Source organism: Mustela lutreola, chromosome 1 (genome assembly GCF_030435805.1).
Source record: "Mustela lutreola isolate mMusLut2 chromosome 1, mMusLut2.pri, whole genome shotgun sequence".
NCBI classification, from domain to species: Eukaryota; Metazoa; Chordata; class Mammalia; order Carnivora; family Mustelidae; genus Mustela; species Mustela lutreola.
The window spans coordinates 275,538,581-275,565,118 of record NC_081290.1 but is presented as its reverse complement, the minus strand read 5'-3'; the positions used below and the strand labels follow the sequence as shown (position 1 = coordinate 275,565,118).

The following is a 26,538-nucleotide window of genomic DNA, read 5'->3' as shown; positions in this document are numbered from 1 at the left end:
CTATAAGCCTAATTCTTAATACCTATCTTAGGTGGAGAGGCATGTGAATAAGAATTACACTCCGTTTGTTGATAAGGTGTCAGAGTGAAGCATAAAACAACAGAGATGATGCTTCCTGCTTGCCCTCTTATCCCTCCAAGCAGTGGGGCCGGATGATTAGAATGGATCTTACTCAGTCTTAGGTTTCAAGGAACCACAGCATGAAAATCATTTGAAAAGCTTTTGCAAACCTACTTTCCTTCCGACAGTACATGACGACACCACACTTTCCTCAACGCGTTCTTCATCTCCATGTTTCTCAGCGTGTAGATCAGAGGGTTGAACATGGGGGCAATGATGGTGTAGAAAAGAGCAAACACTTTGTCTTCTGGGAAAGTTGTGGCGGGCCGAATGTAAATGAATAATGCAGGTGCAAAGAACAGAACCACGACTGTGACGTGGGAAGTGCAGGTGGAAAGAGCTTTGGAGCGGCTCTCTGCAGGGTAAGCCCTAAGGGTGTATAATATCAGAAAATAGGACACCATCAAAATCACAAAAGTCACCAGAGCAATCAGTCCTGAATTAAGAACGACCAAGAGACCAATTCTGTCCGTGTCCGTGCAGGCCAGCTTCAGTAAAGGATACACGTCGCAGAAGTAGTGATCGATCTCATTGGGGCCACAGAAGGGTAGGAAGATGGTGAGGAGGAACTGACTGGCAGAGTGGATTAAGGCCCCAGTACAGCAGGCTGTGATGATTGCGTGACACCTCTCTCTGCTCATGATGACGGTGTAGTGCAGGGGCTTACAGATGGCCACGTAGCGGTCATAGGCCATCCCTGTGAGGATGAAGATTTCCACACCTCCAAATAAATGTGTGGCAAAGAGTTGTGTCATGCAGTTACTGTAGGAAATGGTCTTCCTTTCTGCCAGTAAGTCAGTCATTAGTTTGGGTGTCACAGTGGATGTGTAGCAAAGGTCGGAGAGTGAGAGGTAATTAAGGAAAAAATACATGGGTTGCTCAATTAGCTGACTGCACATGATAGAAATCATGATGAGCAAGTTTCCCCCACAAATAGCAATGTAACAAAATAAAAATAATACAAAACAAAACATTTCAATATTCTTGTTTTTGGAAAGTCCCATGAGAATAAATACCGTGACATTATTGCTTTGATCCATGGTCCACTGTAGATAGAATACAATAATCACCTGAAATACAGAATTCATGAAGCCATATTTAGAAGGGTTCTTGAGTAGAGTGATGATCATATCCTATTCAAGGAATTCACTAGGTTGACTATACCTCATCCAAGTGTCTCAGAGAATAAAAACCAATTATTCAATTAACATAATTCCAAAGAAGACTGTCGGAGAACACATATAACGGATTTCCATTAAATCTATGAGCAATTGTGACCAATGTCTGCCTTAGCGAACACAAAGGCCTTTGATCAATCCCCAGTTGATTCTTAAATGTTACTTAAAACACAACACTGATTGCCTAACAATGTGACCCACCCAATACTTTTATAATTTCGGATCAATTCTGACCAGATATCTTCATTACACCTGTATTTTCATGATTCAGGGTCACGGTTCAGCCCTAACCTTATACCTGACTTCTTAATCAATTCTGATTTAAACTTCCTCTTCAACTCTATTACTGAGTTAACATGGTCACCCATACAATGAATAATCACACTGTAGTAGAGATGGAATTTTAAAATAAAAATATTCATTTTCATAGTGGAATTTTAAGAACTTGAATTTGTTAAGGATAAATTATTGAGAAATAACTTCATACAATTCTCCAAATCAGATTACAGTGATATTAGCCAGTAAGTTAAAGAGACTTTTTTTTCTTTGTTTTTGACAGACAGAAATCACAAGTAGGCAGAGAGGCAAGCAGATAGAGAGGGGGAAGCAGGCTCCCTGCTGAGCAGAGAGCCCAATGCAGGGCTCAATCCCAGGACCCTGGGATCATGACACAAGCCGAAGGCAGAGGCTTTAACCCACTGAGCCACCCAGGTTCCCCTAAAAAGGCTATTTCAATTTGAATAAAATATAATGCTGAATATACTACTGGCTTGAATTATTCATTAAACATATCTGAAATATGTTCTTTATCCTCACTCATGCATAAAGGCTTTTTGCATAATTTTAAGTCCCTAAGTAAAGAAAGTTCTTAGGCAAAGCCATTTCATCAATCTGTATGCATTCATTCAGAGTTTGCTAAAAATATTACTTGAATCTCTAGTTGTTCTAGTGCAGAAGGCTGTAGCTATGCTTAATGTCCTGCCTGGCAATCCTAGGTTCAACCTCCTGACAGTCATAGAGTTATCACCACTAACTACTATGTATTTTAGTGTCTGTAAAAAATCATGTGTAGGGCATCTGAGTGGCTCAGTAGGTTAAGCATCTGCTTTCAGCTCAGGTTATGACCTCAGGGTCCTTGGATCTAGCCTCACATGGAGCTCCTTGCTCAGTGGGGAGCCTGCTTCTCCCTCTCCTTCTGCTCCTCCCCCTGCTCATGCTTTCCCTCTCTCTCTCAAATAAATAAATAATCTTTAAAAAATAAATAAAAAATAAAAATATTTTAAAAAATCATGTGTATTATCTGATGATTCATTATAGTTTTGAGGAATCCCGTAACATGTCTTAATTGAGCCAGTAACTTCAGATATGACCTTTGCACATCAATTAATTTCTTTTAAGAAGTTCTTATTCCTTTGAAACCCAGAAAAATATATCATGTCTATACAATTCAGACGAAGACTCAACTTTGATCATAGGTGAGAAAGACCTTTAAAAACAAAACAAAACTGTACACACATGACACTATAATTGTATTAAAATTAATATGCACAAGGAAAAATGAAATTACTTTAGGTTTATAGAGGTTAAGGAACTTATGCATAGTAGCATGATTAGTGTATATAGCCAACTAGAATTTATAACCTGAAGTTCTGACTCCAGTGCCTATGTTTCTAAACATTTTACTATACAGCCTCTCAAAAGGAAAATACTGAAATAACAATATAAATTTAACATGATCTCTGGCTGTCCCAACTCTGAAATTTGCACACATTTCTGAATCTTCCAGATGAAACCAGAATCACTCCTGAGTGGATCGTGGCCCCAATTTTAGTCACTCAAGTTTAAAGGGAAAATGTGTAAAAGGAAACACAGAATTGTAAGATTGACTCAAGTCTCTGTAAGACACCACAAACCAAATCAGTTCAGGGTTCTGAAATAAATAGGCCAGCTCTAGAAAGAAAACAAACATACAGCTTATGTGCTCCTCTAGGAACCAATGTATTTCCTATTCTCACAAGCATGAGTAGTGATACAGCAACTTCAGCTGCTGGCCAAGCAAGAAAAACAGGTAGGAGAAAACCATCTTGGTGCATGCCCTAATACTGCCAGACCTTACACATTTGGGACCTGGTATATTCTTGGCATATAAATGTCCTATCTGTAGAATGAGGGCACTAGCTTCAGTAATCCCATTATGATGTCTTCTGCAGAATTAAAATTACCTTATCCCTGGTCAATGTTTTACTGACCATCTTCCTAAAGTTGTAATAATTTGTTCTTTTTTTTTATGTGCAGGCGTCTAAAAAAACAGGCAAAATTAGCACATGACTTTGATCTTATTTCTCTAGTATATGAGATCCTTCCCTCAATAGACAACCAAGATCTCTGAATTTAGTCCTCTCTGAAACCAAGAAGTCTTATGCTATAGAATTCACAGTAAAATCTACTTTAAAATGAGCTGCTAATTAATATGTTTTCCCAACATAGTAGTTAAGAATATTTTTTTCTTTCAAAAGCTATCATTACAGGGGCTCCTGGGTGGCTCAGTGGGTTAAAGCCTCTGCCTTTGGCTCAGGTCATGATCTCAGGGTCCTGGGATCAAGCCCCGCAACGGGCCTCTCTGCTCAGCAGGGAGCCTTCTTCCCTCTCTCTCTCAGCTGCCTCTCTGCCTACTTGTGATCTGTCAAATAAATAAATAAAATCTTAAGAAAAAAAAAGCTATCATTACAGATTTGTGCAAATAATGGTAAAAAAAATTACTCACATTTTTTCCTCTGCACTTACTTTGAATGTGTTCTTCTTTTATTGTTTTTTATGACTTATCTTCATTGAAATCACAGGCATTCTTTAAATATTTGAATTTTTTTTCTTTAGGTTTCTGACTTGAAATTTGTCTTAACTCAGTGAGGGCTACTGTGAGTTCCATGTTCTAATTTCCTCCAATGTATACATAAAAATAATACCATAGTCATGCATTTTTTGTAACTACTTTCACCTGTCATACCTTCAGTTCAAATAAATGATAGGAGATCACCTGCAGAAAAAAAGTTTGAAGTTAAGAAGAGGACTTCGTTTTCCAAAATTAGTCAAATAATAATTTATATGCTTTGTATTTGTACCACCACATCATTCTTGAGGGTTTCAAGGCTCAAATGCTAAGTAAAATTTTAGGTAATGTTTATATCCTAAAAGTACACTTGTTTCCTCCCAAGGTGTTGCTTTTTTAGTTTGAGTTAATTGTTTTCTGTCCCCAAGTAATCAGTTCACCAGTTAGTATCCTCTTAGATCCAAGTTACCTGGGCAGCTTTACAGCTGGATGACTAATGCCCTACACAAGAGGTCACGGCAGCATGTTGTTAGAATCCCACTCATTAAAAGGTCCTTAGTGACTGAGACCTGCTGTTTATGCCCATTTGAGTTTCTTTTTCCCTTTGTTATAATCTGGGGATTGAACCTTAGTTCTGGTCCTTATGTTAAGAAATGATATCCATCATTCCCACATAGAGGTTTTTTTGTTTTTGTTTTTTTTATTCTCTGGGGAAAAAAGATATATATATATATATATATATATATATATGTGTGTGTGTGTGTGTGTGTGTGTGTATTTTTTAATGTATTTCATTTAAGATATGTTTTCTAATTCTCATTTAAAGTAAAAATTTAAAGGTGTATTTCTATTAAGGTAAAGTTCCATCTAAGGTAAATTAATTTCCATTAAGGTAAATCTTAAGGAAATTTACAGACATAATGGACTTCCTTTCATGTCTTTTTAGGTTTGCAAAATGCTCATTGAAATACTTTGTCAACAGTGGAGTTGAATGTTCCATAATTTTACTCTGGTCTTACATCATTTTCAATAATCTTTCCTCTTCTTACACTTCTATTCAAAACGCATACTTGATTCTGCTTTGCCTTGAGCTCCACCAGCGACAGCAGATATTTAGTGAGCATGTGCTCTTCGTCAGACCTGAACCACTGATGGGGTAGCTATTTCTCTATACAACAAGTCTGTGCGATAGATAGTATCACCAGCCTCATTTCACAGATGAACAAACCGGGGCACTGAAAAGTGACAACGTAAACAAGTGATTCCCATGAAACAGAGGTGACACGTGTGGGGAGAAAGAGCATGAGCTTCTGGAAGGATAAAGATGCGATTTTTTTTTTTTTGTCTTGAGTAAAAGTTAATGGATATATAATCATTCATTATTTTGTACATGAATACTCATTTTGTGCCTTATTCAATGCTTAAAAAAGCATAAAAATAGCTCAAGCTCATAGGCTTTGAGAATCAGCACAAGCTTTTGATTTTTTTTTTAAGATTTTATTTATTTATTTGACAGAGAGAGATGACAAGCAGGCAGAGAGAGAGGAGGAAGCAGGCTCCCTGCTGAGCAGAGAGCCCGATTCGGGGCTCGATGCAGGGCTCGATCCCAGGACTCTGAGATCATGACCTGAGCCGAAGGCAGCGGCTTAACCCACTGAGCCACCCAGGTGCCCCACAAGCTTTTGATTTGCTTCTAAAACAGAAATTACAAAAAGGATTGTGGGAGATCACCTTACAATCAATCTGTTTCTTATAATCCAACTAAGCCGTTGTTTTTCTCCTCCAAACTTCTGCTCTTGCTATTAGTAGTTTCCCTTAATCTTAATTTAGTAGGTGTTTTTACGTCTCTTTCAGATCAGACTTTTCTTCATGGAACCCCCACGATTCCTCTTCTCTTTTCTTGACTAACTTTGACTTCACTGTCCCTCCCCTTCCAGCTCTACTTCTTTACTCACAAGCTCATATACTTCATGGATTCTCTTCCTCTTAGAAAAGGTTAAATGTAGGTCTTCCAGTATCAAAGTATATCTTCCCGAGTTCCTTACAGTGCTTTCATATCTAGGATGCATTTTGAGCTATTTTGTGTAAACTGTGTCATGGGTCTAAGTTCATTTTCTGCATGTGGACAGCTAGTTGTTCCAGCGCTGTTTGCTAAAAACATCTTTTCTCCACCAAAGTACCTTTTCCTTTTTGTTCCATTGATCTTTGTCTGTATGCTTTTTTACCAATACTCCACTGTCCAGTAATAGCATATAATCTTGATTATTCTAACTTTATACTAACTCTACTTTGTGTAATATGAGTCCTACAACATTGCGAGGTTTAAAAAAAAATTATTTTGGCTATTGTAGTTGTTTGCTTTTTCATATGAGTCTGAGAATCATCTTGCTGCTATCCTAAAACAAACAAACAAACAAAAACAACAACAAAAAAACCTTGCTGGGAGTGGGGAAATTGATATTTTCACAGTATTGAATCTTCTAATTATCAAGCTATGTATATTTTACATTTGCTCAGCTCTTCTTTGATTTATTTCATTATTGTTTTATCAATTTCTGAATGTAGATCTTGCACATATTTCATTAAATTTATATGGAAATAGGTTTTATTTTTTTAATTTTATATTTCATTTTTTGATTGCTGGCTATTGATTATGCATGTGGACAGTGTATCCTCTGAACTTGCTAAACTCATTTACTAGTCTCAAGAGGTGTTCATAGATTCTCTGGAATTTTAATATAGGCAGTTGTTAAAAAAAAATATAGGCAGTTGTTTTGCATAGAAATAAGGACAGTTTTATTTGTTCTTCTACTATGTATGGCTTTTGGAGGGTCTTTTACATTAGCTAGGACTTTCAGAACAATGTTGAATAATTAGTGGTGAAAAAAAGACTTTTTTGCTTTGTTCTAGAATACGTTAGTCTCTTACCATTAATTATTGTATTAGCTATTGGTTATTCATAGATATATTTATTAGGCTAATGAAATTCATTTTGTCCCTAGATTTATGAGGATTTTGATCATAAAAAGATGTTGAATTCTGTCGAAATTTTTTTTTTTACATTTGTTGATATGATCATATACTTCTATTTCTTTGGTCTATTAATATGGTGAATTACCCTGATTGTTTTTCAACTGTTGAACAAAGCTTGCAGATGAACACCACGTCGTTGTGATGTATTAGTTTTTATTGTTGTCTCTGATTCATTTTGCTAAAATTTTTTATGTCTGTGTACATGGGAAATAATGGTCTTTCATTTTAAATCCTCACAGTATTTTTTAAATAAATAGATAGTTATCAAAATATATTATTTGTTATGTTCGTATTTTCTAATGAAAAAATTTAATGCTGAGTGCTGTTTTTATATTAGCCTGTTACCTCACAGTGAGGCACAGTGAAAATTGCAGAGATGAGCACGATAGGCAGGTAGATCTGGGTTCAAAGCCCAGCTCTGCAAGAAACTGTAGGTTTTCTTAAGGAAGTCACTCTACTTCTTCAGACCTCAGCTTTCAACTCTGTAACATGGAGATAATTATATCTACCTTTTAAAGTTACCATTAGGATGTAGCAAGAAAATAAGACTCTCAGGCATCACACAGCATGAACCACTAGAGCGAGCTGCCAATCACTATTAGGCTACCCATAACAGGCACTAACCAATATTATTGTCTTTACAAAAGAAATGACACTTCATTAAGCATTCTATCACAGCAAACTTTCCTCTTTCTTTTATTATTCAATGGTGAGAGGTAGCATTACCTTACAGTTAAGAGTTCTGGCAAACTAGTGATGAGATTTGAGTTTGAAACTTTTCTGTATTGCATGCCAGTGAGTAGATGTGGACTGAATTTCTAACCTCCTAAGTTCAGTCTCCTTACCTTTAAAATAGAGATAAGAAATTCATGAAAATTGTGTAATAAAATACTTCATATATATAAGAAATTATTTTTATCACATCAGATTTTTTTTTAACTGAATTTCTTTAGATGTATATCAGCTGAATCTCCATCAGTTTACACAAAAGCAATGTCATGGCAAAAATACCGGCAGACATCTGCCTTCTTCTGCCTGAACCTGACCTTTCCAGCCAAACAAGTGAAGTCTGCTTGTGGTTTGAATAATTGTAACTGTAACAAGAATAAGCATTCATTGTAGGTTATGTGTGTTTTCTAAGTCATGCCGAGAATCTAAAAAGGACATCTGGCTTCAACACAGTGCACGGACATGTCTGAGACACTGGCTCTCCACAGTGGACAAGGTCTGCAGCTAGCCCTCGTAGTGAAGCTGTAAAATTCTGGTCCATCCCCAGTGAGAATCCCAACATAACAGAAATGCTGAAGCAAGCATAATTTAGAAACCCTCCTTTACATCAAATCAGTATTGGGTCTGGATTAGCATCCAACTCAAACACATTTTGATGAGCCACGTAAACTGGTTTATAGGAAAGATGAATCGGACAGAAAAATTTGATAGAATCAATACTCTTGAAAGGAAGGGGCTTTACTTGGTTACTCCCTTGAAAGACAAGCTTACTTGAGGGTAACTAAGTATCATTCCTGCATTCAGGCATGAAAATGGGAGTGAGAATGGTGGGAACATAAAAGAGGCTTGATGAGTTTGCACAAATGGGAGGCCACAGTGTAGAGGCAGCCATTTCCAGGGAGAAAAAGAGTCATCAGGAACCTGGCGTTCTCCTCATGCCTCCAGGTGGTAAACCAGATACACATTTAATTTCATCAGTCCTGCGTCCTCACCCCCGCCCTGACACTGTGCAGGACATTTCCGGATTCTGAAATGGAATGTGCAAATGTGTAGTAAATAGCTCAGAAAAAAATAAAAATGAATTTCTCATCAAAGGTCAAGAAGAATGAAGTCTTTTGCCTTCTCTGTCCTTTGCCAGTTTTTCTTCTTCTTTTCCCACTTACTGACTCTCTCCTTATCTGTACCCGAGTTCCAGCTCTAGAGAGAGGCCAAGTCCAGAAATGGATTCTAGAAGTCAGATCCGGAGCATACCTGTTACCCACTTGTCTCCCAGCTGCTTCATTCCCTCCCAGCCCCATCCCGTCAGACACATGCTCTAACCATCCGACTGTCTGGACTGTGGGACTTGAGGCTGTGGGCAGCCTCCTACTGCCTTCCTAAAACCAGTCATAGTCACAGGATTGCCTCATACTCAGCACCAGAGACTGCACAAAGGTTTTCCTTCATTATTCCCAATGCTTGAAAAGACCCCAGGAGGAAATGATTATTTTGTTACTATTGTTATTAACCCCAATGTTATGTAAACTTCTATTTGGTCATGTTGAATTTTCAGCTTCCCCCAACCCCCCCAGCACTGTTCCTTAGACTCCAACCAAACTGACTTCTCATTGTTTTCCCATTCAAGCCTTGTATTTCTTCCCCTTTGATTCTCATTTGTGGTTTCCCTCCAGTAGGCATGCTCTTCTATTTAACCTCTATCCCTTTTGAAAACTGATCTCAAACACAGCTCCTGCATGAGGACTTCTCATACCTCTCGGCCAAAAATAACATTTTCTCTTAATTATAGGAGATATTCTTATACGACCTTTAGAGACTTCCATTTGATTTTGTGCATCTCTGTCTCTCCTCTGCTAGACTGGCCATTTTTCAGGAGACTGAATGTCATGACACCGATGTCTGTGTTTGGAATTAGACACATAACACATATTTGCTCGAGGAATGTCATGTGGAGAAATGTCAACCATGAGGAGATGAACTAATCTCTGTTTGCCGTGTCTTAGACATCTGTTTCTCTCATTGATTAGCTTTTTTTTTTTTTTTTTTAAGATTTTATTTATTTATTTGACAGAGAGAAATCACAAGTAGATGGAGAGGCAGGCAGAGAGAGAGAGGGAAGCAGGCTCCCCGCTGAGCAGAGAGCCCGATGCGGGACTTGATCCCAGGACCCCGAGATCATGACCCGAGCCGAAGGCAGCGGCTTAACCCACTGAGCCACCCAGGCGTCCCTGGTTAGCTTTTTCTTTCCTTAATTTATCTTTTCACGCGATGTACAAACCAATATCAAAGTAAGCCCCCTACAGTATTATATTATTTTTCAAAGTACATGTCATGACTATTATTTAATGAAGGCTCTGGCTGTCTCCATAGTAATTAAGAGAGAAATCTACACAAAAACTTGCTCTGCTGTACTCAATTGATTTCCCCAAAATTAAACACATTTCAATTTAGACAAACTTGCACATAAGGAGAAATAATTAGTGCTACATCCTTTTTCCCTATCACGTGTAACACCCCTGAAGATGGTGTTTCATATAATTCACTGAAGGTATCTTCAGCTTGTTCCTAGGGCTCCATGGGAGTTTAATGGAAATCAATGACCCCCAAACTTAAATTTTTAACATTATTTTCTGATTTTAGTAAGATGTTTTTCACAAGCTGAGATGAACTTACTTATGCCCAGACTTGAAAGTATGTGCAAACATCTGCTAAGCTATTTCTATTAGCAGAAGTGATTAAAAAAGAACTGTTCAAACTTTCGTCATTATTATTCAACAAATAATTGAAGCATAGTGTCTTCCCTAAGTCAGCAAGCAGGCAAGGCAAGAAAAGAAGGTGTCAACACTTAGATGAAGAAAGAGGAATATGTAACCATGGGGTTAGAGGGATTAGATCCAAACTGGCTCTGGAGAACATGTGTCCTCAAACGGGGAATGAAACCCAGAGAGGAGAAAAGATAAGTGACAAATAATGAGTGACTGAAATGTAACAGGTAAATTTGAGGAAAACAAAACAAACCAAAACTGAGGAGTTATCGGATAAACCAAGATGGGAGGAATAAGCAGGAAATACAGAGAAAATAAAATCTTGAGAGGTTTAAATTTTTTAATCAGAAAACATAATTATAGCCAAGGCATTTAGTAGTGGTAAGACCAGTAGCCAGAAATGAAAAGCTAAGCAAGCTCAGAGGGGGGCCAGTTCAGTGCCACAGCCATTGACTGAGGTCCTAGTAAGTTCAAGGTGCCATGTTAAGAGCTATGAGACCACTAAGACAGTAAAGAAAGGCCCTTGCCCTCCAAAAGCCTAGCAAAATGAAAGAAAAAAAAAAGCTATTGCTACACCACAAAATTGTGATACATGACAGATTGAGATGACTGTCAGCAGACAAGCACCCAGAGGTACCAAGAATAAAAGAAAGCTCCCCAGTGAAGGAAGTACCTACACACAGAAGTCTTGTATTAATAAGTGAGAAGTACATGTTCTCATTTTAATGGGTTAACTTGAAAAGAAGGAGTTAGGAAATAAGACAACCAAATAGGACAACCAAACCCCCACTTGGCTGTGATGCATTGGTTTCTTTTTTCTTTTTCATTTCTTCTTTTCTTTCTTTCTTTCTTTTTTTTCTTTTTAGTGGAGGTGCATTGGTGGTTCAGTACAGGTTTTTATGTCCGCATTGATAAGAATAATGATCTTTAGTGTTCATTTTTTGATGTATTTTTACCTGGTTTTGGTATTGAGGTAATATGACCGCATAAAATGAGTTGGGAAATGTTCCTTTTTCACTTGAAGAGAATGTGTAGAACGGGTACTACTGCTTCCTTGTATGTTTGCTAGAATTCAGTACTGAAGTCATCTGGGCCAGAACTGTCCTTTTGCAGATGGTTTAACTCAATTTATTTAATAGATATAAACCTATTCAGATTATATTTTTCTTCTTTGGTGAGTTTTTGCAGGGTGTGTTTTTCAAGGAACTTGTCTTTTCAATTATACTGACAAATTTATGGCATCAAAGTATTCATACTATCGTCCTATTATCCTTTAACGTCTATAGAATAAGGATAATGTCTCCTCCCTCAGCCTTAATCCTGGCAATGTGTCTTTTTTCCTTTTTCTTGGTTATCTTGGACAGAGGTTTATACATTTTATTATTCTTTAAAAAAATGGCTTTTAATTTCATTGATTTTCTGTACTTCTTTTGTGCTTACAATGTAATTGTTTTCCTGATTAATATTTATTATTTTCTTCCTCCAGCTAGACCTGGACTTTATTTGTTCTTCTTCTACTTTTCTAGAATGGAAACTTAGGTTACTGATTTTAAATTTGTTTAAAATGCAGACAGTCAGCATTTTAAATTTCCTCAAAGCACTGCTTTAACTGCCCCTCCGCATTTTAATATGATGTATTTTCATTTAGTTCTAAATAATTCTTAAAATTTCCCCAGAGAATTACACATCAATCCATGGGTTATTTATAATTGTATTGTTTAATTTCTAAGTACAAACTTTTCCAGATTTTTTATTATTTAATTCTAGTTTCATCTTATGATGGACTAAGAAAGTGCATTGACTGATTTCTATTATTTTAAATTTGTTAAGTTTGCTTTATCACTCAGAATATAGACAACCTTGGTGAATATTCCATGAATGTTTACATCTATCTATCACCTATCTATCTAAGTATCATCTCTCTCTCTATCTGTCTATCATCATCTATCTGACTATAGCTATTTTAAAAAAGAGGGAATTCTTGCCATTTGTAACAACATGGATGGATCTTGAGGACATTATGCTAAGTGAAATAAGCCAGACAGAGAAAGACAAATATTGCATGACCACACTCGTATGTGGAATTTTAAAAAGCTGAACCCATGGAAGCAGAGATGAGAATAGTGGTGGTAGGAAAATGGAGAGAGATATTGGTCAAGGGGTTAAAATACCTAGGAATAACCAACTAAGCCACCACGGTGTCCCTTTTTAAAAATGTTTTAAAGATTTTATTTGTCAGAACAAACATCTAGGTATAAGATGCATAGATTCTTAGGATCTAATGTTTAGCATGGTGGGTCTTGTTAACAATATGGTATTATATATTAAAAATTGCTAAGGAAGTAGATCTTAGATGTCTCACCCCCCCCCCCAAAAAAAAAGGTAATGTGAGATTGATGGCTGGATCACCTGACTTTATTAATCATTTTTTTAAAAGATTTTATTTATTTACTTGTGAGAAAATAAAAGAGGCAGAGCATGAGCCGAGGCTGGAGGACGGAGGGAGAGGAAGATGTAGACTCCCCACTGAGCAGGGACTTCCCCCTCCCTAGTGTGGGACTTGTGGGATCATGACCTACGCTGAAGAGAGATGCTTAACCTACTGAGCCACACAGGTGACCCTGTAGCAGTCATTTTACAATGTATACATGGACTAAGTAATTGCATTTTGTATTTTAAGCTGACACAATGTTGTAGGTCAGTTCTGTCTCAGTAAAAGTTGGTGGGAAAACAGATGAAATCAAAATAAAGATTAGGGTTTAGTTAATAGTAATGAATCAATGTTGGTTTCTAAATATTGAAAAATGCATAATTACAAGATAAGATATTAACAGTGGGGAAAACAGGAACTGTACTACCCTTATAGAAGTTCTATATGACTACAATTATTCAAAATTTTCTTTTTTATATTTTTAATTTCAAGATTTTATTTAAATTCTAGTTAGTCAATATTTCAATTTATATCGTACAGAAGTGCTTTCAAAGCTATAGCCCCAATTTTTTTTTTTAAATTATACATATAACTCTGCTCACATCATCTCAAGAATCCACACAATTGACTACATTTCCAAACTCATTTTTGTAAGGTAGAATCTGTCTTTGACCAGCATGTACTTATAATCCATAAATCTTATTTCTGGCATCCATAAATGATACCAATGGAACAGTTACTCTGTGAGATATTTTCCTGGCTCCTTCATCCACATCTAGTTGTTCCTCGTTTTTAAATACAGATGTTTAGGTATGACGTTTGGCGCCATATTTTTCTCATAGGATTTTCATCTCTGAATTTCTCAGAAGATAGCCTAAGGGATCGAACATAGGAGAAATGGTAGTGTAAAATAGAGTAAATACTTTATCCTCAGGAGAAGTGGTCAGAGGTCAAAAGTAGGCAAAGATTGAAGACCCCCAAAACAAGACTATCACAGTGATCTGAGCCCCACAGGTAGAGAAGGCTTTGTGTCTTCCTTCAGCTGAGTGGTTTCTTAAAGAGAACAATGACATAGGAAAAAAATACAACCACAAATGTCACCAGGTAACCAATCCTGATTTGCAACTACAAAGACACCAGCAAAGTGGGTATCAGTACAGGTAGCTTTCAGTAAAGGGAAAATTCATAAAATTAGTGATCGATTTCATTAGGACCACAAAAGGGCCACTGGGTTGCCATAAGAAACTGAGTTCAGGAGTGAAGAGCTCTACCAGCCCAAGCGGCTAAGACTAGGAGATTGCACCTTGTCCTGTTCATGATAAATATGTAGTGAAATTTGTAGATGGCAACAGAGTAATCAAAGGCCATGATGGTCAGTATAGAGACCTCAATGTTTCTAGAGAGGTACATGGTAAAGAGTTGTCACATGAAATTATGATAGAAGACAGATTTTCTTCCCTCTAGAAAGTCACTAGTCAGTTTGGGTGTCATAGAAGAGGTGGAGCAGTTGTCCATAAAGTGTAAGTGACTGAAGAAATAGTACATTGGTTGGAGAAAAAGAGGGCTGAGGTAAATAGAGATAAGTTTTCCTACCAATAGGGTAGGAACATAACAGAGTAAGAAGAGAACATGAGAAAATATTTGTATGTTACAATTATAAGAAGATCCCAAAGAGATGAATTCTGAGACATTCTTCTGTTTCTCCATATATTTTAGTTTGCAAATATCTGAAAAGAAAGAAAACATTAATTTGTGTAAAGAATTATCAACATGATAATAATATAAAATTTGCCCCAAAAAGGTTGGGAATTATGAAATATTCACATAAGTTATTCTTATTATTTAGAATTAACTTTCCTTTTGTATTATGTATTGTATTTACAAATCAGTTGTGAAATCTAATGTGAAATGGGTATAATAATATAATTTTTCAGCTTTACTATTAATAAGGCAAATGATTATTTGAAGTGTTAGATTACCTTAAAGCAACCAAATATAACTGCTAGTTATATTATTTAGGTAACAAAAGTTTAATTTATTAAAGTTTCAACAAAAGAAAAGTCTTTTGCACATTTTTTTTAAGATTTTATTTATTCACTTGACAGACAGAGATCACAAGTAGGCAGAGAGACAGGCAGAGAGAGGGAGGGAAGCAGGCTCCCCGCTGAGCAGAGAGCCCGATGTGGGGCTTGATGCCAGGACCCTGAGATCATGACCTGAACTGAAGGCAGAAGCTTAACCCACTGAGCCGCACAGGTGCCCCTCTTTTGCACATTTTTAACTATGGTTTAGGGTTTAGGGTCAAAAAATGGAATTTCTGATAAGCATATCTGAGTTGATCTTATTTTACAGTTTTTCCTAAAAAATTTAAAGGGTTTTATATACAATCTAGACAATAAAAGTCAATAAAAGAAGATGATACAGAATGTGGTTTTAAAAGAATTTTGTTGTCAGCACTCAGTGACTATTTGTTACATTGCTGAATGTACAAAAAAGTCACAAATTTGTATGTTTTGTACCATCTTAATACTTTAGGGAATAGAGTATAAAATAGGGAGAATGCATTCTGGGAACTGTTTTATCCAGTGCACAAATTGATACCCAATGTGAATGCAAACATTTTCAAGCCTAGCTAAAATGTAGCTAGATGACTTTAAAAAGCAGAAGGCTTCTAAAGCAAAGTTCACTAGAAGCTATTAAATCCCAGGATTCACAATTTCAAAACCTATGCTTTCAACACATTTTTGCTAGTGTATATCATGTAGTGTATATCATTTAAAAATGGCCCGTATTCTGAGAAACTGATTCTACTCTAAAATATAATAAAACTCTAATTTCATCAGGGAATAAAGAAACTTAAACTGTTCATTCTATGACTTGAATTACTATAATTACTATAAGACCTCCTACCCCTAATTGTTAACAAGGCAAAAATTATTATCAGGCTCCTAGTGTTCAACAGTGAACAGTAAAGTGGAGGTCAATAAATTTGGGAGTTATTGATCAGTCTTCTTCTTACCTTATTACATCTAATGCTGTTCTTTTGTTTGTTTGTTTGTTTTATAAATAGATTTATTTACCAAAACAAGTTAATTTAAGCTAACTGTTAAATAAGTAGCTTGGTAAACAACTTAAATGTGGTATCATAGGATATACCTAAACAATTTTCAATTTTCAATCAATGAGACACTGATCAAGACAATCTAAGTAATTCCTTGTCATCAGAAAATAATACCCTGTGGATATTGGAGGACTAGAGATGCTGATTCCCACTCAGTCTAGGACTGCATCCCATGCTTGAGAGAAGAGCAAAATGGGGGGTCCTGGAGGCCAGCAGGGAGGGGAAGCATTTTGAATCCTAATCCCAACAGAAAGAGCTTGCAACCCTCAGTTTGTTCTCTGTAGTTAAGTCTCTTATGGTTTGCTTTCCTCTCTTTTACACCTGAAAAGAATTGAAGGGAGAAGTCATAGACTATGTTCTTTTTAAATGCGCATCTCCCTCCCATTTCTGCTTCTCTGATCTGTTCCACGAATGTGGGGTTTAGGGGACTACAACCAGGATCTGGTCCTACACCAACTTCCAGGGGACACTCCATAGGCAGTCACCAAAGATCTAAGATGTTAAAGCTAAAATGTTTATTCCTGAAAATATGAACTGTGAAGTTTATGTCTCCCAATTCTATAGAGGGTCTGAATGCTGTAAGGATTGCTTTTTACAAACTAGCAAAAGAAAACCAGAAATAGGGATATGTGAGGGGCACCTGGATGGTTCAGAGGGTAAAGCCTCTACCTTTGGCTCAGATCATGATCTCAGGGTGTTGGGATCGAGCCCTGCATTGGGCTTTCTTCCCCGCCTCACTCTCTGCCTCCTTGTCTATAAAAAGAGAAAAAAAAAAAGCAAAGAAAAAAAAAGAAATAGGAATATGTGAGATATTATCAAACATGAAAGAACATTCATTTCTGTTCATTTGTACTTATGAAGTCCTAAATATCACAAATGTGCTCAAAGTTTGATGCATATTATTATTGAAAAACTGTATTTCTTGTTCCTCCTTTAAAGCTGCTTTATCTAAGAGAATATGCAGGAGAAGCAGAAGACTATGTATTGACAAATAACATACATTTATAAAGATATGTGTGACAAGTATATGATATATAAATATATATATGTGAGAAAGACTTTCCTTATAGGGTTGGGAGTAACATATGATGTTGCATTAATATTCCTGAACCTTCAAGAGCAGTCAAATATATCCTATAGACTGAGTGATGTACTATACAAAACATTACCCTAATATTTATTAAATATAAAAGGATGAGGGAAATAATAGAATAAAGCAACATATCTTAATTTTATATTATTGAATTGGCAAAATTAGTCAGAATCATGTCAAATCTAGAGAGAGGTATATATATTTTTTAATTTTTTATTTTTTATAAACATATATTTTTATCCCCAGGGGTACAGGTCTGTGAATCACCAGGTTTACACACTTCACAGCACTCACCAAAGCACATACCCTCCCCAATGTCCATAATCCCACCCCCTTCTCCCAACCCCCCTCCCCCCAGCAACCCTCAGTTTGTTTTGTGAGATTAAGAGTGACTTATGGTTTGTCTCCCTCCAAATTCCATCTTGTTTCATTCTTCTTCTACCCACTTAAGCCCCCATGTTGCATCACCACTTCCTCAATAGCCAAACTATGGAAAGAACCTAGAGAGAGGTATATTTGAAGAGTGCTGAAGGAAGGTAAGATACGTGGGACTCACAGCACTCAGTGAAGTGGTCATTAAGAATTGAGAACACAATATTGTAGTGAGATGAAAAAAAACAAAAACACACAGAATGTAGCTGATGAGGGGTATTTATTTTTGTTAAAATATCCCACTATATCACATAGTACCATGAAATAATTTGCTTAAATTATTCTGTAACATTCAATAGAACACTGTAAATTAATTATTTTATTTCTTTGCAAATAAATCTTTTCAAACCTTTCCTTCTCCTCATTCATGATCATGCAGCTGAATAATATGAATACATTTTTCTGCTTGGGTTGATCCAGGATCCTTTTAGGAAGGAAATAGTGTTTGTCACTTTCTTGTACTTCTATTTGATGATGTTGTTGAGTAACTTTCTGATTATTACTACTGTCAAGAACAGCTGGACACTCAGGAGTCCAATGTACTTCTTCCTTTTCTACCTATCCTAATCTGACATCTGCGTCTGTACTTTCATAACCCCTAGAATGGTTGTGGATGCCCTTTTTAAAGAAGATCACTATTGCTTTCAGTGAGTGCATGATACACATCTTTTTCAGTTAATTTCTTTGGCTTCCTGGGGATCTTCATCCTAATCCTCATGGCTGCTGACCACTACGTGTCCATCTGTAAGCCCCTGCACTACACAACCATAGTGAGGCGACGGGTCTGTAGTATGCTGGTGGCTATGGCCTAGGTGGGGTCCTGTGTGCATTCTTTAGTTCAGATGTTGCTGGCCTTGAGTTTACCCTTCTGTGGTTCCAATGACCAAGGTTATTGTGTCTTTGCAGCCCTTGGTGAAACTTGCCTGAGCAGACACCTATGTCATCAACCTACTCCTGGTATCCAAATTGGAGCCATTTGCCCACTGAGTTCTGTCCGCTGGTATGCTTCTATGTTACCATCTTGCATTCACTGAACACCACAGTGCTGAAGGGAGGAGAAAAGCCCTCTTCCACTTCATTGTGGTCATCCTGTATATTTATATACACACGTCCTGCAAACACCTTCCCCATGGATAAGATGATAGCGGTGTTTTATACACTTGGAACAGCTTGCTCAACACTCTGACTGACACTCTGAGGAATGCAGGAGGGAAAGCTACCATAGAAAATTATGGAGCAAGATGTGGATTTCAGATGACCAAAGAAAGGAAGTTTCAAATCTTTTCTTCATAGTTTGGATTTGCCTAGAAGTCCATAAAGAATATGATCTTAATGTGGTTGTGCAAATATACTCCTGTTTTGGACATGAGCACTAGTTCCTTCAGGAAAATATCAATATGGACACACACCCACTGGTTGGGGTTAAGTCAGTTTTATGTAAAGGAATAGACAGCATAAGCTACAAACAGGTACATAAGGTCTATTACCTTAGATGTGCTCCACCATTCTGTCTCTGCCTGTCTTGCCTGCCTTATCACTGGTGGTTTTGATCTAGAGCTTGCTCTGTCCCTCTTCATGTGGACTCCGGGTGTTCTCTGCTGCTCTGTACCACCCTGAATGTTTGCATCCACAGACTGGAGGTTTTTCTTCTTCCAATTTCCATTATTAGGCACTTCCGTGTTATCGTAGCTGACCATGAACCTTCAATGTAGTTGTTCTTCCTGACTCGGTAGAAAGTATCAGATTCAAATAATTATAGGAGTTTCATATTGTGAAGGACACTGTGTTAACTAATAATCTTTCTTCCAATTCTTGGGGTGATATTCTGAAATTCCTTCTTTTAAAGATTTTTTTTTTTAAATTTTAGGAAGAGAAAGAGAGAGTGAGATAGACAGAAATAGCATGAGCAGAAGTGGGATAGAGGGAGACTCTCAAACAGACTTGCACTGATCATGGAGCCTGAGATGGAGATCCCTTGTCACTGAGATCATGATTTGAGCTGAAATCGAGTGTCAGATACTCAACTGACTGAGCAACCCAGGCACCCTTATATTCTAAAATCTTATGATATGTTTATCTACATTCTTCTAGAACAGTAACAGAACATGGTGAGAAAATTCATGTTTCTGAGGTAGTTCTTTGATATTAAGAAGACCTTAATGGTTGGGTTTATATGCCTAGTAGTATTCTTTTGGTAAAATCTACTTTATGCTCCTATATTGGTCCCTTCTAATTTTGGGGGTGCTAGGTTTCTTTTGAATCATACCAATTATAGTAATTTGTCTATAATATTAATTATTATAATTATAGCTTGATGACCTAAATTAAGGATGATATATTTATGTGGCAGAAGAAGAGTGGATAAGCAGTAGATAATAGTGAATATTAGAATATTAATTACTAAGACAATAAGATAGTCCCAAGGATGATATTTAGTTTTTGAAACAGATATATTTACATCACAGACATGAACTATGAATTCCTTTTCCTGATAAAGAAAAGCAGGTCATAGTAAAAAGAAAAAAAAAATCACTGGTTGACAAAAATTCAAGGATAAAGGAGAAGGGGTAAATAGGCGGAACATGGGATATTTTAGGGAAGGAAAACTATTCTGGATGATACTATAGTGGCGGATACATGACATAATGCATATGTCAAAATCCATAAAATTTGGTAACACCAAGAGCAAATCCTAATGTAAGCTATGGACCTTAAGAGTACTGTACCCATATTGGTTCACTAGTGGTGAGAGATATACGGCCCCGCTACAAGATGTCAGCGAACAGAAATTGTGAGGAGCTTAGAATGTATATGGAAAATCACTGTACTTTTTGTGTAATGTTCCTGCAAATCTGAATCTGCTTTATAAAGAAAATCTATTAGAAAACATGTTAGTGAGAATGTGTCTTTCCTCCATTACAGTGCTTAAAAATAATTTATTTGAATTTTTAAACAAATTAATTATATGAGCCACACATATTGATGCTCTGAAATCCTTTACAGTTTATGCTGGTATGCTATGCTAATCTCATTATTGAATATAAAATATCATCTGTGGTTACTTCTTAAAAATTGAGGTACTCAAACATTGCAAGCATGAATTTGAATGCTGTTATACCTTATGAGGAATTTGCAGCAAAAAGCATTAGCTACATTTCACCAGATAGTCTTTAATACTTATGTTTATATGCTTTTTAATTTTTCCCTTATGTTCCTGTCTTATTACATGCAAACTTTGTCAACATTTTCACATCTATAAATGCAGAAGTGCATATAAGTCTCAACTAATAGCAACATATGCTTGGGTTTTCCCATTAAAAGGTCTAGAATATTAAAAAAAAAAAGGTCTAGAATCTGATATGGAGTAATTCTATAATCTACATCTTCAATATCTCAGGTAGGATTTTGTGTAGTAAAAATGAGTGGCATCTAAGAAGTTCTTGTCACAAAAAAGTAATTTGTAAGTATGTGTGGTGATGGATGTTAGCTAGATTTATTGCAGAGACTATTTTTCAATATATACTCGTATCAAATCATTATGTTGTTTAGAAGAAACTAATATAATGTTATACATCACTTATATCTCAATGAAAATAAAGTTTATGTTCTCAACTTATTAGACATGAAAGCCACAGTAAGAAGTCTGGTCATTTCCGTGAAAGTTGTTAGGTTTGTAGAATGCTAATATCTGGTTAATTTGGAATGTGTGTCTAGATTTGTAGCAGAAAATGGGGGTGCCTGGGTGGCTCAGTGGGTTAAGCCTCTGCCTTTGGCTCAGGTTATGATTTCAGGGTCCCGGGATCAAGCCCCGTATCGGGCTCTCTGCTAGGCAGGGAGCCTGCTTCCTCCTCTCTCTCTCTCTCTGCCTGCCTCTCCGCCTACTTGTGATCTCTGTCTGTCAAATAAATAAATAAAATCTGAAAGAAAAAAAAAAAAGAAAAGAAAATGTTCTTAGCCATTGGTCAATATTGTGTGCAAATAATAATTTTGAGCACTAATAATGTTCTAAAAGAGAAATTCACACTATTGAGAAAGCAGGATAATGAAAACAAATAACAACCGCTATAAAATGAGAACTTTAAAATGAATTTGTTGTTTAAATATCTGAACTTCTATTTCACGTTCAGAGACAGCTTTCTTAGGTCTAGCTAAGTAATGAAAGAGTATAGAACATGCCTAGGAGAAAAGGTTTAATCTGACAACAGTTTTATTTCTGTCCACTTCCTCCCTTCCTGTAACAGCTCTGGTTGATTTCACCTTCTTCATCTATTTTTTTTTTTTTTTTTTTACTTGCTCTTTATACCTGTTTGTTTCCAGCCTCCAGAATGATTGTAGCTCTTGCATTTTACTTACATATTCTAAAACACTTTCCATGTTTTTACCATCTCCCTTTTAATAAAATCCTGCTATCTAACATCTTCTCTATAATGCCATTTGCTGTGTTCCTTAAACAACCTTTATTCAAATCCTATCTCATGCAAAAAAGGCATATATATATTTTTTTTTCTTAAGCAACCTTTATTTAAATAGAATAACAAGCTTGCAAAAAAGGCCTTTCTTTTTTATTTATTTATTTATTTATTTTTTGAAAATCTTTTTCAGATGTCTCTTGTTCATTCCACTTACAAGTTTTGGTATATCTGTCATGCCATAGTGTATATTTTTAATTAATAAACTTTATTTTTTAAAGCAGCTTTAGGTTCACAGCAAAACTGAGCAGAAAGTACAAAGATTTCCCATAACACCCCTGCCCCACACACAGACAGCTCTCCCACCAGAGTGATATATCTCTTACCATCAAAGGAAGCTACTCTCACAAGTTATTATCTCCTCAAATACTCTTTTCATTAGTTTCACACTTGATGTAGTATATTTTATGGGTTTCGATATGCATAAGGACATGTATCCACAACTATACTAACATAGAGACATGCTTCCTGCTCTAAAAATCCTCTGAGTTCTGTCTATCCTTTCTACCCTCCAACTAACCTTTGACAAGCACTGATGTTGTCAATGTCTCCATTGTTTTGCCTTTCCCAGGATTCATATAGTTTCAATCATAATTGGTAGCCTTTTCAGATTGGCTTCTTTCACTAAGTAATACATACTTAATTTTCCCGGGTATCATCTTGTGGCTTGATAGCTCCCTTTTTTTTAGCACTGAATAATATTCCATTGTCCAAAGAAATCACAATTTATTTATCTATTCACCAATGGAGGGAGGTCTTGGTTGCTTCTGAGGTTTGACAATTATAAATAACCAGTTATAAACATGTATATGCAGCTAAAATATGCTTGCAAAATGTACTATAATTTTCTTTTGTTGGTTGACCATATCTTAATTTGTCTTTTGCTAAGTTTTTTGTTTTTCTTTTTTTCTTCTCCCCTCTCTCTTTCTCTATGGCAGAGAAAGTCTTCAGTTCTGGATCCATTAACTTTCCACTTACCAACTGGAGATAGGTAGGGATTGTCAACAATTACACTTATTATTCAGTCCCTTAGGTTTTATCAGAAATGCTTTATATTCTGGTCAATGGTGGAAAAACAAGTAATTGTGTTTTTAGCAGCCTGAATTATTGACTCTTGCTCTGTCTTAACTAGGTATTACTATTATTTTTAATACGAATTCAGGAGAACTGATCACCAGGAGCTGATCTAAAACAGGTTCTCTTGTATGGACTTCTTCATTGTACAGCTGATTTCTGAATGCCCACAGAGGAAGTAGAAATGAATGTGCTATCATAAAGATACTTGTGATGATTTAAAGTCATTATTTTAATTTTAGATTTCAACTTCATCACTAGTGAAGAACATGTATCACGATGAGAACTGGCAAATAAGCCCAAGATTTTTAATAGAAGTATCATTAAAATTGTTTTATCTTTATGATTCACTAACCAAATAGTGTTGCTTTATTTGATTTGTCAGTTTTTTCTACAGGTGATGCTAATCACACCTCCTTAATACTCTATAAAACTAAGTTTTCAATTAATCCTGGTATGTGGGAATTAGGATTCATTTACCTATCCCTTTAAATTTCTTTATATTTCCACTTCTTTTCATGCATTCTAGTCATGATAGCTATGGAATATAAAGACTATGAAATATTTCTTAGCTCCTTTAGTCACATCAACACCCCCGCCTTTTTTTTTTTTTTTTTTTGTAAATTTGCTTAGTTTGCTTGAATTAATTGCGTACTTCCTTTGAAAATAATGTTTGACACAGAACTTTCCTCATGGCATTTTTCATCTCTGTATTTCTCAGAGTATAGATTAAGGGGTTGAACATAGGAGCAACGATGGTGTAAAATAGAGCAAATATTTTGTCCTCAGGGAAACTGGCTGGAGTTCGAAGGTAGGCAAAGATCGAAGGCCCGAAAAATAAGACGACCACAGTGATATGAGACCCACAGGTGGAGAGGGCTTTGCGTCTTCCCTCAGCTGAGTGATGTCTTAGACTAAACAAAATAATGACATAAGAAACAAACAAGACAACAAAGGTAACTAAGGCGACCATACCTGAATTGGCAACCACAAGGACACCAGTGATGTAGGTGTCAGTGCAGGCAACTTTCAGCAGAGGGAAGATATCACAAAAGTAGTGATCGAGTTCATTAGGACCACAAAACGGCAACTGGATTGCCATCAGTAATTGAGGAAAAGAATGGAGAGTCCCACCAGCCCACGCAGCCAAGACTAGGAGATGGCACCTTGTTCTGTTCATGATAAGCAGGTAGTGGAGAGGCTTACAGACGGCAGCATAGCGATCAAAGGCCATGGCGGTAAGAATGAAGATCTCAGTACCTCCAAAGAAGTGCATGGTAAATAGTTGTAACATGCAATTACCATAGGAGATGGTTTTTGTTCCCCCTAGCAGGTCACCAATTAATTTAGGTGTAATACTAGAGGTATAGCAGATGTCCATAGAGGATAAGTGGCTGAGGAAGTAGTACATGGGTTGGTGGAAAAGAGGACTGCATCGAATGGAGACAAGGATCAGAAGGTTTCCTGCCAGCAGGGCAATATAACAGAATAAGAAGAGCACAAAGCAAAATATTTCTATGTTCTGGTCATATGAAAGTCCTAGAAGTATGAATTCTGAGATGTTTCTCTGCTTCTCCATATACTTAAGTTTGCTATATGTTCCACACAAATGAATATGTATCTGAAGGAAATAAACAGAAATTTGGTGAAAACTTAATAGTATGAACACAATGAATAAAGTTTACTAAGAGTAGATTGACATGAATATTATATTAATATTAATTATTCTTGATTTCTTAAATTAAGCTGCTTTCTTCTGTTTCATTGTGTTTGATTCTCTAGAAGTATTGTGGAACAATTTTATAATGGGAATGATTATGCATGTTACTCAGTTTTACTGATAATGATCTTAAAAATATTTAAATGATATTTTGAAAATGAAAGACTATTCATTATTAATTATATTAGTTAGATAAGAAAGAAGATTTGTAAAAATTCTGCCAAATCAGAAAATACTTTGTTGTATGTATCTTTTTTTTTTTTTAAGATTTTACTTACTTATTTGACAGATCACAAGTAGGCAGAGAGGCAGAGAGCGGGAAGCCTCATGTGGGACTCGATCCCAGGACCCTGGAATCATGACCTGAGCTGAAGGCAGAGGGTTTAACCTACTGAGCCACCCAGGCATCCCTGTTGTATGTATCTTAAGTGTGTGTGGCTAATACATGAGGTCAACTTTCCTATTTTCACTCTTTTCTGGTCAAATTCCATGAATCATCTGGCACTGAAACCTCAGGAAATGCAAACATACCAGTCTGAACTGCTGAAGCTTAATTTGTATAAAGCACACTCTTTTTTGCTATATGACCAAATATTGCCAATGGGTCATGGTAAACCAATGGAATCGCTGTTATTTTATAAAGCAAAGAGTGGGGGAAAAACTATGCAGCAAATAGAGAATGTCTATTCATGATGGAAATTGTGGAAATAAATTAGCAATTTCATTCATTTTCCCTAGCTAAATTTCATGTGTTAAAGAGAATTTTAAAAATGTACATACTGTTATTGATGTTTGCGATGACAGTCATTAAAGGATAGATAAAATTGTTCAGTTGCTCATGTGTTTCAATAGTGCCTATGTGATGCTCTTGTCAAAAATTTCATGTGTTTGTATAAATCTAAGGAACTAGTGTCAAAAAAGGGGATGATACAGAAGGTAACTTTAGTCAAACTTAGTGGTCAGGTTGCACTCAGCGATATTTGTTGAAACAAAATAAATGCAACATTATGTATTTGCATCTTTTTTATCTTATGTGTAATTTAAAGACATTATTTAAACAGTACATGAGTTAAGAATAGAGAGAATGCATTTCGAGGAGTTTTATTTCTCAATGATGAAGAATTATCTGTCCCTAGTGGGTTTGAATGGCTAGTACACTTCCTATATTTCTCTGGACCTGCTGGGACAGTCATATGTAGGCCTCCAGATGTCTGTTTTTTAAAAAAAACTCAGAATGCATTTGTAGCAAAGTTATATAGAAATAATCAACAGTAGGGAATCTCAAAATTAATATTTTTGTGTTGTATAGTCCTAGAGTATCATATATAGATACATACATCTATACATATATATGTAGTATATCTCTATATATTTTATATATACTATCTATATATAATTGATATGATATATTATAACATTAATTATATATCATATATATAGAGAGAGAGTTAACAGAGAGGCATTCAGAAAATGGTCCATAAAGTAGGAGAGCAATTCTGCTTTAAATTATTATTCTAAATTCTAACTTCACGAAGGAGTAATTTTTACT

The 26,538-nt window shown here is 36.1% G+C and overlaps 2 protein-coding genes across 2 annotated transcripts; both read right to left on the bottom strand.

Annotated features, from left to right (window-relative positions):
• Window positions 1-230: 230 nt before the first annotated feature.
• LOC131809240 (olfactory receptor 4P4-like) lies at window positions 231-1,160 on the bottom strand. Its single transcript, XM_059136118.1, has one exon. The coding sequence runs from the start codon at window positions 1,158-1,160 to the stop codon at window positions 231-233; it is 930 nt and encodes a 309-aa protein (XP_058992101.1).
• Window positions 1,161-23,912: 22,752 nt separating this feature from the next.
• On the bottom strand, window positions 23,913-24,848 carry LOC131822598 (olfactory receptor 4P4-like). Its single transcript, XM_059158887.1, has one exon. The coding sequence runs from the start codon at window positions 24,846-24,848 to the stop codon at window positions 23,913-23,915; it is 936 nt and encodes a 311-aa protein (XP_059014870.1).
• Between the last annotated feature and the right edge of the window lie 1,690 nt (window positions 24,849-26,538).